This window comes from Magnolia sinica, chromosome 4 (assembly GCF_029962835.1).
Source record: "Magnolia sinica isolate HGM2019 chromosome 4, MsV1, whole genome shotgun sequence".
In the NCBI taxonomy this organism is placed as follows: domain Eukaryota; kingdom Viridiplantae; phylum Streptophyta; class Magnoliopsida; order Magnoliales; family Magnoliaceae; genus Magnolia; species Magnolia sinica.
In genome coordinates this window covers 99,500,670-99,522,728 of record NC_080576.1, presented here as the reverse complement: position 1 = coordinate 99,522,728, position 22,059 = coordinate 99,500,670, and the positions used below count along the sequence as shown (strand labels likewise).

Genomic DNA, 22,059 nt, shown 5'->3' with positions numbered 1-22,059 from the left:
TTTCTTGGATGGATTGGATGTCACACACACACACACCGTGGTGGAGCCCCCGTGTCAACTACATGTGATCCAAACCCCCCCCCCCCCCTCTCTTCCTGTCAGCGCATGCGCTCACTCATGTGTGATTGGTACTGATCCTATATTTTTCACCATGCAGGTTGATCGGGTATGGTCTGGTGGCAAGAATTCTCGCTATTGCGATCGTTTCACTTTGCTTATCCCATTTTGCCTAGATTATATCAAATGTTAGTAAGCACGGTTTCTGATTTTTAATTGATCTTTTGATCAATTCTCCCTTTTTAATAACCTATGATTATGTCTTGCACTTTTTGTTGCCAATTGTTATAGTTCAAAAGTCTTCTTCACAATGAATGTTGTTTTTCACAGTTGAATTTTTGTAGGGGATGTAATGTACAACGCCCTGTATCCCCTTGGAGCACCAGATATCATATTTGCCCCTGAAGATGAGGACTTTCACCCCCTTCTTATGATTGCTGAAGGAGGAGAAATTCAGACAGCCAAGAGCACTTTGTCTGATTGGAACAGCAAAGACCCAAAAAGGCTGTTATCTCTCGTTCATGAGCTAAGGTAACAACTGGGAATTGGGTGACGTAAATAAGCAGCTATCTGAGCAATATATTGTCCTTAAAACTAAGGGCATGATTACACAAAGTTCCCATAACATATTAAGATTGATAAATTGAATATGACCTTTGTCCTCTCAAAATTGATTGATAAATAAGTGCTATGTCATTATGTATGCTGTGGCAGTACTTTGTCGTGTCCTATGGATACTGATAGTCATCTTGTTTTTAGGGATCTATACATGTCTTACCAGAGGAAGCGTGTTGGGGGAGTTGATGATGCGAGATTGAAGTTTGAATTAAGTACCATTCTCTCTAGGGAGGTAATTTTTTGTGTTTCATCTCAATTGTTTCATAATGCTACTAGGATCTAGGAGCTAGATAGATTGATGAGAATTAGTAAAAGTGAGTGGTTTAAATTTTGATACCATATATTTTTTTTTGATGGAGAATGAAGATTTTATTTGAAGAGAAAAGGAGAAACTACGATAAAGGGAAACATTCCCAGTATAAGTCTAGGACTCATGACACCCGTAGCTAGTTATGGGCAATTTTGTTTGCCACTCTTTCAATGTAAGCAAACCAAATGTTTAGCCTAGTGGGGTTGGGAAATATGGTAGGATGGTTTGGAGGTTAGTTGGAATGGCAATTCTTTGGGGCTTTAGAGGGAAAGAAATAGTTGATGCTTCCAAAATATTAGTGTGGTGGTGGGGAAGTGTCTAGGAGGGTTAAAGTTGATGTTTTGGGGTGGGCTTTAAGTCTGAAGTCTTGTGATTTAAATTTTGTGCAAATGTTGTCTGCTTTGTAGTTGTCTTCAAAAGTTGATATATATATATATATATATTGCTATTATCTTTCATATATATATATATATATAAAGAGTTAGCCTATCTATCAGAGCATAGAACTCCCCAAAAGAGAACCAATTTCCCTGGTGCAGAATTCTTTAAAGATGCCCAAGAAATAAAAATTTTGAGCCCCCTTCTACTGTTAGATTGCCAGGAAAAAAAGGGAAAAAAATGTCAGTCCTACTCCAAGGTCTTTTAGTTATGCTTCAATGGAGTGCCCCAACCACCCAGACCAGAAAATGTCCTTCTGATGTTTCCTTCATCATCTCTAAGGTCTCCAATTACAGAAGGACCAGGGTTTCCAAGTAATTAGCCTCCAAAAATTTAGCTTCCAGCCCCCTTGAGGTGGCTTCAACCATTTTTCCTCTCTTTCTTGCATCATTGTCAATGGTTGATTTGCAATCTCTCTAAATGTCTGACACTCCTTTTTAATGAGATGGCCCTTAATGTTGTCATCCATGAGTTTTGCCAAAGGAGAACCTTGTTATTGAAGATCTAATTATATATTTTCCAAACATAGCAACAAGTGGCAATGGGAGCATCTTTCACAAAATTTACCTCTTTCTTGATCCTCCAGCTTTTCAACACCTTGGCTAAATTTTCTTTAAGCATCCAAAATATCTAAAAAATCCCTAGAAACTCAAAACCTTTCTTGCCAACCCGGAATGGAGAAACAAGCTTCACAGTTCTTGCCAATGAAGCACATGCTTAGAAGCTTACCCTATCTTGAAGATGATATGTAAAATTTATTGGCCATGGTTGTCAAGCTTGCACTTTTGGTGGACGTGGATTACCCCTCGGCAATGCATGAAGGGTGACTCTTTGGTCTTCTAATTGGTAGCCATTAAGGCATGAACTACTCGCTGAAAAACCTCATAAAGTTTAAAATTTGTTTAGTATTCTTTTCATTGGTTTTGGTATGTAAATGTAAGGTTTATTGCATACCTATTCATATTCGTTCCCTGCTACATAGAGATGTAACATTTGTAGAGTAGAGACATTAAAGCAGCCAATCATTTTAGGGCAGAACATGATATCTGGGTGAGTGCCTCTCCTTGTTGATCGAGATCAAACATATTATTAGAGCTGCTACTAGGTAGTATCAGACTTGGTGTTAGAAACGAGATTGTTTTATCCATTGTCATATAGTTATCTAACAATCATTTTCATATGTGATGTGTTTAAATCAAACATACTGTTAGAGCCACTACAAGGTGGTTTCAGACTCGGTTTCAAAAATGAGATTGGTTTATTCATTTGTAATATAGTTTGTATGTATTTTGTAGTTGTCTTTATTGAATCACTGGTCATTTTCATATGTGATATGTTTACTGTGTTTGTCTTATATGTTCATTAAATTACCTTGTTTCTAGATTCATTGTAGCCTTTTCTGGTACTTTTGTCATATTATTGATGCAGGACATGAAAATTAAATATGATATACAAGATTTCAGGCTTTAGATCATACTAATTTAGAAACAATCACAATAATTCCACATCCCACACAAGATCAAACATTCAACAAGGGAAATCTACGAGGGTCCAAGCCTACACCTGTTAGGGCTGGATCAATTAAAATTATAGACCAAACAATGCTCAAATGAGAGTAGATTCATCCACACATGCAAAGGATTAATTCCCAATCCAAGGGATTCACATGTTTCAAATCGGGAAAGCCTAGAGTTTGTAAAAGTGGAATAGAACTTGGGATTTAGGATTATCTAGGGTTAGGGTTAGGGAAATAAGGTGAGAGAGGTGAAATAGAGTAGAGAAACGAACCCAAGGTGATCCACAAGTGTGGACAGCAGCCTGGGACTGACGCACGTGCGTGAGATCCTGCCCGCACGTGTGTGGGGCCCACAAATTTGAAATTAGCCAGCTAAGTGCTGGTCGGCCAGGGGTGGTCCACCTTCACGCCAAGTTTCACGCTGATCGGATGTCTGGTTTGTGCACGGTTCTCCGTCGAAGTTTCAGCCCTCCTGCAGGGCTTGATTCTGCAAATTTGCTGTAAAAGGAAGATTGACTGCAAAAAGGGATAGATTTGGACATGGGATGGCTGTGGGAGATAATGAATATAGAGGGTATGAAGTGGGGGCGAATTGGGATGGATGTGGCTTTGCACCACGGTAGTTAGCCCTTCGAAGAAGGGAGGGATTCACACCCAATTAGATTTCCACAACTCAAAGAATTAGATAAGTAGGAAAACACAGAATTTTATTAATAATCTTCAATAAGAAAAAATCTACAAGGGGTTGCCTATTTATAAGAAAACCCTATATCCCAAAAGCCACTCCATGTGTGCACAATATTACTAAGAGATGAAGTAACAAAAATAACAACTAATCAAAGCAATCTAAATCGTTCATGATGTTCTTAATAACGATAATAAGCAAAACTTAAAGTCCTAGATCATCTAGGGTAGTGGGCCACGATCATGAGATCCAATGGTGGGATCCACATGATGATCGGGTCCACTCCAAGGAACCAAAACACAGTCTTCTGACTAGGAGGCCCTCCATGGATGTCGTCATCAATCCAGATTGATGGTGAAGCCCTCTTTCTCCTTGCGTACGTGCGTTGGGGGGACGTGCGTGTGCGCGAGATGTCCCCATCAATTATGGTATCATTCTATTTGTTATTCTATTTTTTATTTTTATTTTTTTTTAATTTGTACTTCTTTATAAAATATATACAATTGTGCAAGTCTTAAATTTTGAAGTTCATGATTGTTGTCTAGTTTATAAATATTAGCAATTACATCACTATACATCACTATATGGGCGTGTAATGGGGGCCGATACAATTTCTTCCTTAAAAGAAATTTTGACCATTTCAAGTCCTGGAACAAGGCTATGACGATGCCTCCAAGGTTTTGTCTATTTTCTAATACTATTAACAATTCTATAAGTTAATAAATAGTATTTTTTTCCTTAATCCTTTTGGTGTTTTACTAGTCCTGGTTACTCACTTGGGTTGCACCAATATTTTCAATATAATCTTGCAAACTCGTCAAAGCAAAAGCTCGAAAAACTTGTTTGACCTAGTTACATATGGGGCTATCAACAGGTCAAGTTCGGGCCATATTCTAGTGTACTATATCTGAATACAACTAAGGGAATTGGATTGGATACTATGGGTTATGGGTAGGGTTGCCATACATGAGGTACCGGACCCAAATCCTATTGGATTCTGGTACCGGTGTGTGTATGACTGTGTGGGGAGTTCTGGGATTACGAGTGGCTGGTCAGGTTGAAAGACTGGAGAGGCGAGGGAAGAAAGAGTTACTAGAGTTAAGGTGACGTGTTTAAAAAGATCTATATCATCCTTGTTTAGAAATTTTCCTGTCACCTGACCTGATTTTAGTTGGATCCAGGTTATTATGTAGTGTCTACTAATCTGCATAAGGGTACCATTGTAAAACTATATACGTGTAAGTATCCAATGAGTACTTGATTTGGGCACCTAACTTGACCTGATTTTAGTTGGATCCGGATCATCTGCCCCAACCTCTGATTCTAACCCAATTATTAGTTGGGCCTAAAAAGTGGACCTGGTGTCTACTAATCTGCATAAGGGTACCATTGTAAAACTATATACGAGTAAGTATCCGATGAGTACTTGATTTGGGCACCTAACTTGACCTGATTTTAGTTGGATCTGGATCATCTGCTCCAATCTCTGATTTTAATCCGATTATTAGTTGGGCCTAAAAAGTGGACCTGGATCTAATGAAATCGATTCAGGTATGTTAGGTATACGGGGATCCAGGAATCAATCGACAGCCCTGGTTGTGTAGGCAGTTGAGTAACTTGAACTTGGGTTCTAATGTAGAAAGGGCGAGTTCTATAGAAACATGACTCCAAGGATTATCCGACCAATGTGGAATGATAACTGGTGACTTCCAGGAGCTATAGTTTTGTGCCCCCTTATCCTTTGTGATCTATAGCTTCTCTAGGTGTTTTTAAGGTCCACTACAGCTATTTCTGAAAATCTTGCAAGATTCCTTCATCTCAGCCTCAAAATCTGGCCTAAAGTCTATGATGGTATTAGTGATTAATTTTGAGTATTTTGGGACTGCATTAGGGATGGATTTTGAGTTTTTATTTTTCGGGTATTTTTAAGGGTTATTGATATAGAATAATTAGAAGTTGGGAACTAGGATTTATGACAAGTTGGGAACCAAAATTAGAGATGTTTTAGTATTTAATCCTTTTAGAGTTGCTTTCTCTCGTTCCTTCTCCTCTTGTGAAGATCTCCTTCTCGATGTGTTTTTTCATCTGCATCAAGTTCTCATCATATTTCTAATTTTGGTTTTTAAAAACCCTAGTCTTTGTATATGCTAGTAATGTTTTGGCTAGATCAATTTGATTTGGATATTAACTACCTTGGCCATCAGCAGGGAATTGAAGTGTGCATGTTTTCAGGATTAGAAAAGGTCAGCAACATAAGCGTGTGGCATTTTTCTTTTGTTCTGCCCAAATTTATGACTGTTGATTATTTTTATTTGTAGCATCGAGTGTGTTTTTTTCGTTTCCATAGTATGTTTTCTTCGAGAGTATGATGTATCCTTTTCATTAACTGCAGCCAGAGGAGGTTAAATTTGCTGTACCTCTACTGGATATGGACTTGAATAAACTGGTACATGGATGCCCCTGGAGGCATCAGCAAAAGATCTACTTACAGGTTTTCTCTTTTGCTTCTCCTAACTACTGGTGCATAGATCAATAAGATGCCATACAACCGTTTGTTTGCTCCTTTATTTGATGTAGGGTGTTGAAAGATACATAGAAAATGGTTTTATCATTTCTCAGTAGAGCGTGTAATGTGTAAACATATCAATCGGGAGGAATGGACACCCAGATATTGCATTTTTTAAAAAGTTATTATTATTATTATTTTTCTTGTGAGTGCTTCAAGAAATCAATTATTTCTGGTCTACTCTTTCTGTGCCTAATTGAGAACCTGAACTGGCAACATAAAGGTTATAATGTATCACTAAGCTGCCATGCTCTATTATGTTCTGATCGAACCTTGTAATGTTTATTTGAGAATTCAGCTCTTATTCATTTGTAAGACATTTGTTTTTAATTTTCTTTCAGGTTTCTTTGCAGCTTTGGTCACTATCTGAGAAATAGCTTGTTACTAAAATCTCTATCAAATGGGTTAGGCAGTTCCTTTTAAGTATATCAGTGACCTATGTTTTAGCATAATGATACAACAACAAAAGGGTGGTTGGGTTGGGAATATGCAATTAATAACTCAAGGATAAAGAGGTCTAGTGTTATGGGTAGCAATTGGTCACAAGATGTGGAGACAATTAATGATATGAAGCAAGGAAGGTTAAAGATGGTGATAGTGGATAGAAATTTACCAGAATGCGTCGGCAACTAATGATGTGTTATGGGATAGTTCAGTTTTTATTAGTTAAATTATGTAATTTCAGATAGATAATATTCTTGGTTCAGGGTTTATTTAATTCTAATGCAAATAAGAAAGGAAATGTACAACTGAGAATTGAGAACGAGAACATTTGGAAAATAAATGTGACCCGATGTGTAAATGATCTCCTACTGTCTGCATTAGCCTATTCACTCTCTTGTTGGCAAAATAATTTACCTCCAAATTTCCCTTTTGTGTACATGACGAGGAATTATCTCTAATTTTCCACACTTATCTGGGGAATCCTCAATTACATTTGCTAATCTCCAGGGATATTTCTCTTTATAGCCATGCTTCATTTCGATCCAGGATTCCCTTTGGGCCCTAATAGGCGAATTTAATTATGTTCATGTCTCTGACTAATATCTTTCAAAAAAGAAAAAGGCTACTTCGACTTTTGCTGGACCCTGACTGACTTTTGAACTACTGTCAAAATTTACCTTCAACGGTCCAATGATTCCTTTCTGAAAGTTGATATTATTTTTGGAGATTTGCTGTTTCCTTCTACATGTGATCCCTGCCAAACTACATGCTTATGCACGTGCCAAGTTGGCATGTCTGTGAAACGTCAAAGCTGTCCATCAGATTGGCCCTAATTTTAAGATGCCCTGGCCCAGAAACATGCTGGTCCAGTAATCAAGCAGGCCAATGAAACAAATTGAGGGCTACAAGAAAGTTGGCTAAATCTGTTTCGTTGTTCATTTATTTCCTGCGCTGTCCCACTTGATACGTGGATTACCCGGATTATTTTGCAAGGGCATATACAAGTGGGCACCCAGCTGATGGATGGTTGAATCTCATATGTGGGTGTGAGGTTGGAACATGTAGTGGCCTATACTGGGGATGGGATCCACGTGCTTCTGGAATGAGCAAAACTGGTTTTTTCTTCTTTTGTTCTCTGTGTTTCAGGTTAAGAAACTATTTTATGTTGAATCCTTCTTTCCTTAAAGAATTCATCTTTTTGTATTGTGAAGTGATATGATTATTTTGTGGCCATAGATAAATGATAAAAAAAGCTTATTGGGATTTTCATTATGACCTGAAATCTCCAAAGCCGTGCAGGTTGTGTTTCCAGTTATCAGAAAGTATTCTTCAGCTCCTTCTGCCCCACGTGTAAAATTAGTCTCTTCCTCAGAACTAAAGACCTTATTTTCTATTGAAGATATCAAGCTTCCTCCTTGGATAGATGGAATGTAAGTTGTGCGTATTGTTCAACAGTACACACGGGGTGTATCTTTCTTCAGTAATAAGCACACTGCTCCATGTTAGATTCTTCTTTGATCTCTAGAAGATGTATCATGATGCCAGGTGCATCTTTCTTCAGGGATGAGCACATTCCCCTGTTAGAATATTGTTGTTGTTGTTCTTCTTCTTCTTCTTCTTTTTTTCCTGACTGATTGTGCTCTATTATGTGTTAGACATTATAACCAAAGCATTTTTAATCGTCATCAGCCAGCTGGTTTTTGATGTTCTCTGTTTATTTTTTTCTGATTTTCCAAAGGTGTATGGCGGAATACCTTCCTAATTTAGAAGAAAATCTCAAGGCACAGGTCAGTTGCACTCTTCTGATGAAGATGGCTTCCTTAATCCATTTCTTTCAATTGTTTCTCAAGCTCTTAGGAATTTTGGTTGGTAATTGATGCACATGACCTGACAGTCTGTATACAAGCATTGGACCATTGCTGGTTGAATGGAACATCTCCTGATATCTTCCTCAAAGATTCTTTATATAGTTTGTTTGTTTGTTTTTTTTTTTTTCTCCTTTTTCATTTTCTTTGGAGAGGTAACTTCTATATTTAGTTTGCCTTTTTCTTGAGACCTGTCATTTGTAAAAGAAAAAAGAAGGGTGGAGTCTTTTCAATATAGTTTTAGACTTAGATGGTTTATTCATGTGCAATGGAGACCAAGAACTGTGCCGGTTAAGAGTGAGTTGGTACAAGTTGAAGGTTCTAAAAGGGCAAGGGGAAGGCCCAAAAGGATGTGGGCAGGATCGTAAGAAAAGACTTGATGGCCTATGTTCTAACTGAAGTTGTCGCCCTTGATAGAGTTGAATGGCAGAACATGATTCATCATGTAACTGACCCGAATTAATTGGGATAAGTCTTATATGATGAGGACGATGAACTTCTATAGTTAGTTTCTCAACCTGTTAGTTGAAAGAAATTACGAAAGCCTTTTAGATTGTGGTGTAGTTTTGACTCATGCAACAATAAATACCCTACCAACCTTTAGTTCTTAAGATGGAGTTGTTGACTTAGAGCATTTGGAGGTTGTTGATGGGTAGCTGCACTCGATTACATTTTTGAATGGATAAGGCTACAGTTGGAAGTTCCTAGTTTGCTGCGTTAACAAAATAAGCCAGCACCGGGTTGCCAGTGAAATCCATTCAGGACCTGTACATATCAATGCAGGGGCATTTTCACATCGGGCTCGAGTGGGGTGGCCCGTGGGATGCGGGGGCACACTCGGGATGGGCGGTCCATGTGAGGTAGGTGGTTCATGTGAGGTGGAACCCATGTGATTTGGGGCCCACGAGGGTTCGGCCGAAGACCTAACCCATGGATGTGGGGCCTGGGCTATGAGATAAAGGGATTAATTCACCATGCTTTATCAGTTTGAGCTTTTAAAGCAAGTAGTTAGTTGTCCTGCGTTAAATTGGTATTAGGGCGGGAGGTCTCGTGTTCGAGACTCCTCATCGGGGGTGATTAATGCGGGGGCATTTTCATATCGGGCTCGAGTGGGGTGGCTTGTGGGATACGAGGTCACACTCGGGGTGGATGGCCCGTGTAAGTTGGAACCCATGTGATTTAGGGCCCACGAGGGGGTATGAACTCATGTGATTTGGGGCCCACGAGGGGGCAGGAACTCATGTGATTTGGGGTCCACGAGGAGGTTTCGGCTGAGGACCTAACCCATGGATGTGGGGCCTGGGCTAGGAGATAAAGTGATTAATTTGCCATGCTCTATCAGTTCGAGCTTTTAAAGCAAGTGGTTAGTTGTCCTGCATCACATATCTAATATTTGGTGCTGAAAAAGTGAGAAAATTGAATCTTCCTTTCCATGTCGTCCCAAACATGGTTCCTACCTTGTTGGCTCGGGATTCTTGCTAAGTGCTATTTGGTTGTGCATCCAAATGATTCCTAAAATATTATCCACAATTGTTCCTTGTTACATTGCTTGAAGAAAAACAATGTCAGATCATTCTGCTACTTGAATTGGTTCAATGGCAACTTCAAATGGTCTCTGACATCAGAAATTTGGGGAAGATAGTTGAAGACTTGCAATTGTAATTCATGATGCTTAAGAGATGAATTTATGAGTGGAAAGTCAACCGTTGTGTCCTGATTTAGGATGCATGTACTAAAGTTTTCTTGATATTATTGGAAAAGAACCTTGAAGCATGGGAATTGTTCCTATATTGAATCAATAGAATCAATATAGGGGTATTTTGGAGATTGTCTCAAGCATATCTAAAAGATTTAATAAATTACATGAATACCCTCATCATACATAGAAACTAGAAGAATGCCCTCATAGGAATCACACCACCATTTCTTAACACATGCTATTATGTTTTAACACTCCCCCTCAAATTGAGCGTGGGCGAAGGTTTTGAATAACAGAATCGGTAGGCTTAGTGGTGGGGTCCAAAAACGATGCAATACAAGGTGTATTAGGCCGTATGGGACCTGTATCGGATGATATGGGCTTGTATCGGCCAATTTTCTTTTTGGGTAAAAAAATCTTGAAAAATTAATGGGAGAATAGGAAAAAATGTAGAACACTAGAATCTATCATTTTTCTTTGTATTTTTAACATGTATTCAATGGTGCGTATCAAAACATTTTTTGGTAAGAAGCTGTTTGTTGGCTTGAGCTACTGAAAGTCAACCAATTGGGCCCTAATTGAACACAAATCAAACATGATTTGGTGGATTATGACCCATTTCATTAAAATACAATGAAAAGTAGATAAAAAAAAATGATGGTTTACATTTTCGTAAATTTCCCTAGAATGGTCCATTTTGTTGTGTTTCATTGAATTGCACTCAAATCTTGTTTTTTAATTCCCTAAATTGGCATATATCTAGTTTAAAATAAGTTTCTAAGCTTCCTCTAGGGTTGAAACGAAGACAAAAGTGCAAAGTGAAAAATAAAGAAAAATAAAAGAGGGCCTTATTGGCCGTATCTGCCCAAATCGGGTGTATCGACCCTTGTACCGACTGAGTGGCATGGCCTAGTTTTTTTCAGCCGTCCGATTCACCCTTATACCACATAAGGGTGGGCACTAACACGGTTATGATCGTAACCATTTTTGAAGCCCTTACATGCAGTTTGCTTCATATCCAGTGATAACAATCTTGAGGAAGCGACATACTACAAATATCTGCAACTGTTGAGAAGAAGGAACAAGCATGGTGCGAATTTGCCCTGAAGTAACTTTGTTGTGAATAGAAGGGTATTCAAGATTGATGTGTTTATTGCATGCATGGAAAACTGGATTTGCCATCATATGTGTAGCACTAACATCCCACAGGAAGCATTGACGGCCTGGTTATAACATATGAAGTTTCCTGAGAAGAAACTATAGGCATGCTAGCTTAGTAGTTGTAGATGGCCATTGAACGATACTTAATGCAGGGGCATTTTCACATCGGGCTCGAGTGAGGTAGCACGTGGGATGCGGGGACACACTCGGGGTGGGTGACCCATGTGATTTGGGGCCCTTGGGGGAAGTCTATGGTTCGAGACTCCTCATCGGGGGTGACTAATGCACATTTCACACTGAACTCGAGTGGGGTAGCCCGTGGGATGCGGGGACACACTCGGGGTGGGCGGCCTATGTGATTTGGGGCCCACGAACCCATGAGGGGGGTTCGGCCGAGGTCCTGACCCATGAGATGTGGGGCCTGGGCTATGAGATAAAGGGATTAATTCGCCATACTCTAACAGTTCAAACTTTTAGAGCAAGTGGTTAATTGTCCTGCATCAAATTGGTATCAGAGCGAGAGGTCTTATGTTCGAGACTCCTCACCGAGGGTGATTAATGCAGGGGCATTTTCACATCAGACTCAAGTGGGGTAGCCCGTGGGATACAGGGACACACTCGAGGTGGGTGACCCATGTGATTTGGGGCCCACGGGGGAGGTCTCGTGTTCGAGACTCCTCACCAGGGGTGATTAATGCAGGGGCATTTCACACCGGGCTCGAGTGGGGTAGCCCGTGGGATGCGGGGACATACTCGGGGTGGGCGGCCCATGTGATTTGGGGCCCTCGAGGGGGGTTCTACCGAGGCCCTAACCCATGAGATGTGGGGCCTGGGCTATGAGATAAAGGGATTAATTCGCCATACTCTAACAGTTCGAGCTTTTAGAGCAAGTGGTTAATTGTCCTGCATCAAATTGGTATCAGAGTGGGAGGTCTTGTGTTCGAGACTCCTCACCGGCAGCGATTAATGCAGTTGCATTTTCACACCGGGCTTGAGTGGGGTAGCCTGTGGGATGTGGGGACACACTCGAGGTGGGTGACCCATGTGATTTGGGGTGTCCACAAGAGGGGTTCGGCCGAGGTCCTAACCCATGCGACGTGGGGTTTGAGCTATGAGATAAAAGGATTAATTCGCCATGCTCTAACAGTTCGAGCTTTTAGAGCAAGTGGTTAATTGTCCTGCATTAAATTGGTATCAGAGCGAGAGGTCTCGTGTTCGAGACTCCTCACCGGGAGTGATTAATGCAAAAACATTTTCACATCGTGCTCAAGCGGGGTAGCCCGTAGGATGCGGGGACACACTCGGGGTGGGTGACCCATGTGATTTGGGGCCCTCGGGAGAGTTCTCGTGTTTGAGACTCCTCACCGAGGGTGATTAATGTGCATTTCACACCGGACTCGAGTGGGGTAACCCGTGGGATGCGGGGACACACTCGGGCTGGGCGGCCCACGAGCCCACGAGGGGGGTTCGGCCGAGGTCCTGACTCATGAGATGTGGGGCCTGAGCTATGAGATAAAGGGATTCATTCGCCATACTCTAACAGTTTGAGCTTTTAGAGCAAGTGGTTAATTGTCCTGCATCAATACTCAACTTCAACAAGAGAATGACAAATACTGGGTTGTTTCTTGGCACACACCAAGAGACGAGTGCAGTTGAGAATTACATAATAACTAGAGGTATATCGTCAATTGTCAGGTGATCCAGCCCAATTGGCATCAGAGTATGCAATTAAGGTTCTTTTCATGCTTATCTAGGGAGATCCTAAAGATCTTCTCAAGCCTATCAAAATATATACCTTGATCGTAACAATACCCTCAGAAATCACTAGTCCCCCCTTTTAAAACCATAACAAGTCCTGTACATCTGCCTGGCCCATAATTTGTGATGCATCTGTATTTGTTTAATTAATGAGGAATAAATCATGCATGCTTGTAGGGGTGTAAATGGGCCAGATTGGCTGGGGCCATGGCTTATTTCAAGCCTTCCCCATTAGCTAAACATCTAGGGTCCATACCCATCCCATCACATTATCATAGCATCTAGGCCCAGGCCCAGCTTGGGCTAGCTTGCTAGCCAAGTACCAGTCTCAGTAGTGTTAAAGAAGTTGGAAGGGCCACCTTGTTGGGCCTTTATGCATATGCAATCCAGGCCTAGCCTGATTATTATTGGGCCTCTAAACTGATGTCCAAGCTTAGGCCACGTGCCTTTAGTCTCATCTCAAATCCAGCCTAATGCAGTCTGGGCTGGCTCAGGCTGGCCCACTTTGAACCTACAGACGTGATACTGGTCAAGAGACTCAAGACCCAAGATTTCTTGAAAAAAGTGCTAGGGGTAACAAGTCTTTATCTAATTTCTTAATCATCACGCAACTAAGTAGATATCATCCGCATGAAGTGCTGTCAAATGTAACACAATATTACAGGACAAAACTCCATGTTGCACATCTGCAACAACCTGAATCTGACCACAAGCTGTAGCCAGTACCAGGGTCCTTGATATACATTTCTTAGCAAACCTCTTATCTGCATCTCCTAAGAGATGTAAATAACCGAAATAAGTTGTTTGCATATCTAGAACTCATTTATGATAAAAGAAAATATTGAAGGTAATGCAAGTGGGAAGATCACAAGAACTGTTTGATGAGGATGTGGGCCCTAAATCCTAATTTGTGGGTCGTATGGCCCGCCCTGTGGGCCCTTCATGTGCAGTTGTGGTTAGAGTTTTTTTAAGAGATAATTATCTTTTGTGGTTCTAGCTTGATTCTTTGGAGTCTTTTTTTTAGTAAAGATTTTGAGTTTTTTTTTTTTTGGTTAGGCATCCTAAATTAGGAGGTCGTTTCATTGTCTTTAATAATAGTTTCAAAGTATAAGGAGTCTTATGTATCATAAGTCATTACTAATTTTCTATTTTTGGAGATTTCTGTCTTCGACATCTTTAAAAAGATATATTAATATCTTGGGATGTGTTAATTGGACGAGGAGATAAGCATAAGAGAATAAAAGGGAGGCGGAGATTTAGGCCCATGCGTGTGGTATCTAGGGGTTCTTTTCTTAATTTAAAATAATTGAGTTTCTATGTGTATGTCTTTCTAGATGCCCATATAATGCAATGAGGTTGAACAAAAAGGTCTGAGTTTTTAGGGAGAGCTTCTCTTTCAGAGGGAGAAAACTCTAGAGTCAACAAATTTGAATTGTGTTCTTTTCTTTGTTTTCATTCAAACCAATGTTAAATTTGTATAACAGCTAGCTCATCCGTGGGCTTGTTTGAGATCAATGGTGTGCAACGAGAGGAATGTTTTGGAAGAGATGGGTAGGAGACAAGATCAATTGGAAATTGTTCAAGAGGTCTTCCGTATATTGATAGGTTGACAATACCTCCACAACCTTAAGGAGAGTCTTCTCATATGTGGGAAAGTGGCAACATTGTGGAATCTGAAGGTAGTGATTTTGAAGGTTCTCTTGATTGTCCCCATGGTTGGAGAGGCTACCCGTTGGAAGATTGTGATTACAACTATGGTGTTATAGTTGAGATGCCTGAATTCTATGGATATCTATATCTGTAGAACTTCTGCGATTGGTTGACCTGTGTAGGGCAAATTTTCAAATAAAAGGAGATGCCAGATGAAGAAGGTTAACCTCGTGGCTACTCAGTTATGGGGTCATGTGCTTTTCGGTGGACAGAACTTTAGAGGACCAAGAAGCGCAATGAGAAGAAAAAGTAGTGGAGTGGGAAGAAGCGATGAAGGATGCAATGTGAAAAAAGTTTTTGCCCTTGAATTACAAGCAAGAACTCTATCAAAAGCAGTATTCCAAATATTGGCGATATTATCGGTATTGCCAGGTTGGCAATATAGATATTGCAAATATTCCAAAAAATTCCAAATATCGCTGATATTTTTGATATTATTGGTGATATTTCACGATAGTATTGATTCAACGATATTTTGGGCAATCTCCTTCATAAAAGTTTCCTGGTTTGGCGATACCAACGATAAAATTGCTGATACGAATGATACTTCCGTAAATTGACGAAATTTAAGATAAAAAGATCTCCATTTTCTTTTTGTTGAATCAAAGCTTGGATTTGGGTGAGAAATCTTGACTCGAAGCGGAGAATAGACGGGCTAAAACCCAAAGGTGACAACATAGAATTTTTTTTTTTTTCTCAAATGTTAATGTGGATTGCAATGGAAATCCATGCCTATGCATGATTCTCATGCATTGACATGGATTTGTGGTGAAAAATTCAACATTTGAGTGGAAAATGGGGGAAGTTGTGGAATCCTAATTTTCTCTATTTTACCCCTTAAATTAAGAAAGGATGTTTGCAAATTTGATGTGTTCATCAGTGAGAGCCAATTTATCAATTTGTCATAACTTTTCCTCTCTCTTTTTTTTTTTTTTTGAAAAAATATTTTTAATTATTAAAAAAATATTAGTACATTCATTGTATAGTATTTAAATGATATGATGGCAATTTTGTTATAGTTGCACTATTTTCTGACAACACATGGTTTAGGCCCCCATGAAATGGAAACTTATTATGTATAGTTGTTTTATTAGAATATTTTGATTCCTAACTGTGTAAACATGTGCCTTTTAACATCTCTTGAAGTTTTGGTGAAAAATTCCTAACTTTTTCACTATGTTTTCCTAACGTGTCTCTTAGTTATCAATATTTTTCCAAATATTAGCTATATTGGTGTATGTTTCCTTATCCCCAGTCATCGATACATGTAAAGATACTGATACTTTGAACAATGATAAGAAGTCCCATTGCATTTGACAAAAAGATTTGACCGTTAAAGCTTATACGGAGTTTTACTGGTCATTATTTTGGAACAACTTCACTGAAGATCAATTGATAACACGGTGATATTAGTGTGTTGGATTGCAAGATATGGTAGAAGATTTCAATGGCAACCATGGATGAGGCTTACCAACTTGCATTGAAAGCCGAAGAACACATATGATAGAAAGATATAATTAGCTCGAAATCCTCTCACAAGTTTGTGAAAGGAAATCGAGATGAGTCTCTCTGAATTCGAATCTACTGTAGCTTAAACTAGGTAGTGGAGGAATGCATCAAGAAGTTGATCAAAAGTCGCCTGTTAAAAAGCCATCTTTTGATTGTCATAGAGAACAAAGGAGGTGCTACACGTGTTTCAAATTTGGGCACCGTTCCTTTGTCTGGAAATGAAACTCAATGACAATTCATTTAGGGCCTGTTTGATTTTTGAGGTAATAGGTAATTACCTGGTAAATGAGTAATAATTACTTACCAGGTAATTACCACATCGTTTCTTAGGCCGACGTTGACAGCTTAGCTTTTTGGCGTTAAAATCAAGGATGGCTGCGAAATGAATATAGGGCCCACTGTGATGTATGTGATGTATCAACACCGTTCATCCTATACGTCAGCTTAGAAGTTTTGGATGAAGCTGATATTTGTGTTTACCCCTTGTCAATGTTTTTACGACTTAATGAACAGGTTAGATGACAAATAAACATTAATGTGGGCCCAATAAACAAAATAACTTTTAATGGTGGACGTTTAAGGCCATTGTTTCCTGTGGTATGGGCCACTTGAACATTGCATTTGTCTCAATTTTGGACTTAGGCCCTAAAATCTTCCGATAAAACAGATGGACGGTGTGGATATGTCATGCACATCACAGTGGGGTCTACAAATGTAAGTCAGCTTTTTCGGACCAATTTTCGAGACGAAAATGCATTTGAAATTTCAAACAGGGGAAAAGGTAATAATGACCTTTTTCAAGGGTATTTCCCTCTTCCCTCAAAAATCAAACAGGCCCTTAGCAGAGTATAAGGAAGATGATGTAATGAAGGAAAGCTAGATGGAGGTAGCAATGTAGATACAACTATGGAGGAATCTGTACACAGAGATGGGATGTCAAATATCCTTATATGACAAAAAATTTTTTGGTCTCCAAAATTTTCAAAGAAAGAAGATTAGAGTCCTAGTGTCTTCATGACAACTTGCACAATGCAAGGTAGAGCTTTCAAATTGGTGATCGACAATGTGATGCAGGCCCTTGGCCCAACTGGGCCTACTCTAGGTCCCAACAATATCGTAGAGCCATAGTCCACTGTAGTATCCAACATGTGCTGAATTTTGGACCAATTATTTATAGATTTGGGGCCTAAATCAAGGATTGTAATTTACTATGTTTGAAAGATATGTGAGCTAATTTAAAGATGTGATTGGAGATTTGAGGGGGGTGCGATTGAAGATATGGGATTGATTTAGAGATGCAATTAGGATTATTTTCTATATTTGCTTTTACTATTGTTAGGCTTTTACCATCATAGGTAGATTAGATTGATTCGAAGTCAACTATGATTGCTTTGAAATCAATCTCTTAGTTGGGGGGCATTCTCATTAGAGATCCGCTTAGGGCATGTTTGGATTGCCAGTTACCACTGTAAAACAAAGTGAAGGCGTAATGATTACAGTGACACATGGTGTCGGCTATTTTCTGCTGTAAACAGCCGCACAATGATGCCATTTGAATACACCTTGACACTAAGGATGCCACTTGTATGGTGCGCTTCCCCTCCCCCCCCCCCCCCCCAATAGACGATGTTTATAGAGTGGAGGCAGAGCGTGCATCGCATAGCTATGATCCTGCAGGTATCATATAGCCGCCATGGGAAGGTGTGAGTCAGAACGCATTCCTGCGAAGATCGAGCTGGGATTTGTCTCCCTGTCTTGGTTTACACTGACGAGAGGGCTCGGTAGATAGGCGGCTCTGATTTCTAGCTTTTGCTCGATAGAAACAAACACGTGCACCACATATTGATGACCACTTTACTACTCTTTACCATTGGAAAGGGCAATCCAAACACTCCCTAAAGAGTCTATAGAAGGGGGGTGGTGTTGGAAGTAGTCATTCCAATATTTTTTTAGGTAGTTTTTTCGTAAATATTGTAAGAGAAGTTTGATATCAATAAAGTTATTTCTCCTTCTCTACTCCATTCTTGTGGGTGACTCATGTCCATTTCTTTGCAATTCGTGGGTCGAGATCGCATTGACTCAATAACCAGGTTGCACCACAACGGCAGTTGTGGGAATTATGTATCACTGATGATGGCAGAGAAATTGAAGATAGATTTCAGAGGTTTGTCAACTTCACCATTTTGGTGTGGATTTGGAATGGGAATAACATCAAGGTGACATGCCATTGGTTGATTTCTTTTTCCAAGTGATGGTGATTACCATGGGGAGTTTCACTGTGATGTGGTGTTTATGTGTGCAATGTATTACTTAGAAGGCCAACACATTATGTTCAAGATAGTATGATACGTGGAAAAGAAAATTCCTAATGTTTGAGGATGGAAAGATATGTATTGCATCAATGGATCAAATATCAGTGCTATTCTGAAGCAAGCCTAGGAGACTGAGCAGTTGAAGCTGGTTGATACTTGTCCCTTTCTTAAGAAGATACAACAATTCAATGGGGTTGAGCTCCTTCCAAATGGTGGGGAATAATGCAAGTGGAATGATCACATGAAGTGTGCGATGAAGATGCGTGCCCCCAAAAGCCCAATTTATGCATCCTACGGCCTGCCAGTGGGCCCACATGTTCTGCTTATAGATTTTTAAGAGATAGGGATCCCTTGTGTGATTCTCGATTGATTCTTTAGAGTCTTTATTTAGTAAAGATTTTGAGGGTTTTTATTAGGAGTCCAAAATTAGATCTATTGGTAGTCTTAGCAATAGTTTCCAAGTACAAGGAGTCTCATGTGTCATGAAGTGATAGCCATAAATTTTGGAGGTTTGTGTCTTGCATATCTTTAATATGATATGTTAATATCATACCGGGATATTTAGTAAGATATATTAATATCTTAGGACATCTTCAAAGGATAAGAAGGATATAAGCATAAGATAATACAAGGGAGGGGGAGGTTTAGGTGCATATATGTGTCGGTTTTTTAGGATTCTTTTCTGAACTTAGAATAATTGGGTTTTTATGTCTTTGTAGATTGATGTATGGTAATGAGATTGGAACAAAAAATTTTGAGTTTAGGGAGAAGTATTCTCTTGTAGAGGGAGAAAACCTTAAAAATCAACATATTTGAATTGTGTGGGTTGTGCAGAAATCCATTCTTCTTCTCTTACCTTATTTTTCACTTACAACTACATCAGAAGGACAATGCCTTGAAGCCCATGTAATCATGGTGAGCAAGCCAATCTGTGATAATAAGACCAGAGAAGGACAAAGAAAAGATCTTTGGGCCTAGCTTCTACTTCATTTGAGTATTTTCCAGTAAACTATATGTGGCATATATGACCTATAGACTCCCAAAAAAGGGCACATATGACATAAAAGCCAACAATTGCTTTCTGTCCAAGGTGATCTTCCAGCATTCAAATTTTCTTCTTTGAGGTTCTTTGTTAGAATTGGGCTTTAATCTACCGAGGGGCTGGTAAAAATGAAAAAATAATATTCATGTGCTTGATTTTTAAATTGTGTCTGAGAGGATATACTGTCCATAGCAGCCAATGACAATGCTTGCCTGTCCAGGGTGATATTTCACCATCAGCATTTTCTTCTTCCATGGGCTTAATCTGAATTGTATTTATTGGTCGAGGAGCAATTCTCTTGTTCAGTATTTTTCGTGAGCAAATTCTGACTGGTCCTTTACTAACGCTATTTTGAAATGAATTGAGAACCTAAAATATCACTGAAGGTGGCCAGAGTTGCCAGATACTTGCGAGGGAGCTGTTAATATGCAAGTCACTGGCAGCCTGTGTTCTTATAGGTGCTTGGGCTTCTCAGTATTTTGTTCTTTTCCTTGACATGATCCAGAATCCTTTTGATAGGAGTGAGCTTTTGGGCTCATTAACTTTTGTAGGGAAAAAGAAAAATATCTCATATATTTATGGAGAAAGTGTCCTATGCTAAATGCCAATATCTAAGTCAGTTATCAAGCACTCAGTTTCCTACATGTGCTCACATGTATGAGATCTGAACTATTCATCTACCATATCCTACAATGGTTGGGCCATGTGCCAAAAATCATACCAATCAGATGATTGTAGCCCATTTAATGTCGACTGTTGGTTGGATTTTTGCCTAGCTACCTACTTGTAATTGCAGAAGAGTTTTATGTTGTGATCATCTGACTGTTGTGATTTTTGTGATGCACCCTATCCGTGGAAGGGCCCAACGGGTTAAAGGTTCAGTTTCGTCCATGTCTTCAAGTGTACACATGTTGAGAGCTTGATAACTTTTGGATAATATTGATCGCAGTGCATGCTCTCTTATATTTATATATCTATTTATGTTTTTTCTCCTTATGCATGTACACATGCATGCATGTTCACATATCCATGTGTATACATGTGTGTGTATTTGTATGGCTGTTCGTGTTTGCTTATATAAATATATGTATGTGATAACTGTTTCTAAGTAAACAGTTTCTTTCTTTTATTAGCTCTTGGAGGCAGTTGCATCTGTTGGCGCTAGAAGACGCTTTATTGAGGCTTTAGCCCCCCATTTTGGAAGGCCAGTAGAAGCAGATCCAGTATGCTTTTCGACATTCTCTGTATCCACTGATGTACATAATTAATGAAACTGTTTTTTTCTGATTGTTTCACCAACCAGATTTTTTGCAGGAAAGCCACAGTTCTTGCTGCTTCTGGGGTTTTTACATTTCTGGTAAGCTTGAAACCTTGTCTAGATTCATTTTGCATCTCATCAGTCTCATTTTCAAAATACAGTGGCGCCAAACATACATGACGTAAACACCATGTTGGTCGGGCATGCCTCTAGTAGGCATTACAGGAAAAACCTTAATGAGCATTTTCGAATTTTAAATGTAGTGGTCTATTGTGCTGCTTTTTATCCATTAGAACTAGAAAAGAGCCAGGACTTTGAATTCTTCATACCCTAGTACATTAATTTTATTCTTTGCATTTTTGTTAGGTAGGTTATCCCTCATGTCCCTTATTGTGTCTGTTTGTAATTATTGTTGAAGAAATTGCTTTGTAATTATTGTCCAATATCTACCCTTGGCCTCCCTTTTTCTCAGATCCTTCTTCCTCTCCCAGAGCCTAGAGGTACAGTCCCTCCTACATCCTCCTCGCTCTCCCCTTTTACCCCTAGACACTGATCTCCTTCCTCAATCTCTATTTTCTCCCTTGCCCTAGACCCAACTTCCTCTTCCCCTTCTACTCTAACTCCCACACCTTGAAATTCCTTTGCCTTCCAAGCAGATTTGCTGCCTGCAGGAAGAATTTCTCGCTCACCTGAAGTTGCTTCCTTCTTGCCATGTCTTCCCGTGCACCTTCTTAATAAAATTTCTTGCTGTTGATCAAATAAAATAAGATCGATCCTTTTGTTCTTATCAGAAACTAACTGAAGCCTTGCCTTTTGGAGGCTTTTGGAGGGATAGGTGGGTGCAAGAGGTGAAGTTGTGTGAGAGGTTTCCGTTATTAGCGGGGTTAGCTACAGAGGAGGGGATGAAGGTTAGTAGTTGTTTTCGGTCAGGGATGAAGTAGTCACTTGGTCTTTGTGCTGTTGAAGAAATGTAGTCGACGAAGAGTTCGAAGAACTTTTGCAACTTCTTCAAATGTTTGAGAAGGTTTCTCCAAGGTTATCATAGTTGGATTCCATAAAATGGCTAAAAGAAAAATCAGGTTCGTTTTCAGTGAGATCCCTTTATCGATCT

The 22,059-nt window shown here is 39.6% G+C and overlaps 1 protein-coding gene across 10 annotated transcripts in view; it reads left to right on the top strand.

The window, feature by feature from the left end:
- LOC131243491 (uncharacterized) overlaps positions 1-22,059 on the top strand; it is a 41,522-nt gene that overhangs the window by 6,299 nt on the left and 13,164 nt on the right. For 5 of the 10 annotated variants that reach the window (XM_058242872.1, XM_058242873.1, XM_058242879.1 and 2 more), the window contains exons 2-10: positions 158-245; positions 402-588; positions 817-907; positions 5,832-5,867; positions 6,017-6,115; positions 7,934-8,064; positions 8,373-8,421; positions 20,824-20,913; positions 21,005-21,047. In XM_058242872.1, the coding sequence (XP_058098855.1) occupies positions 158-245; positions 402-588; positions 817-907; positions 5,832-5,867; positions 6,017-6,115; positions 7,934-8,064; positions 8,373-8,421; positions 20,824-20,913; positions 21,005-21,047 (814 nt within the window). Of the gene's footprint in view, positions 1-157; positions 246-387; positions 589-816; positions 908-5,831; positions 5,868-6,016; positions 6,116-7,933; positions 8,065-8,372; positions 8,422-20,823; positions 20,914-20,993; positions 21,048-22,059 lie in introns of those variants that run through there. The other 5 variants (XM_058242874.1, XM_058242877.1, XM_058242882.1 and 2 more) reach the window with 3 other exon arrangements.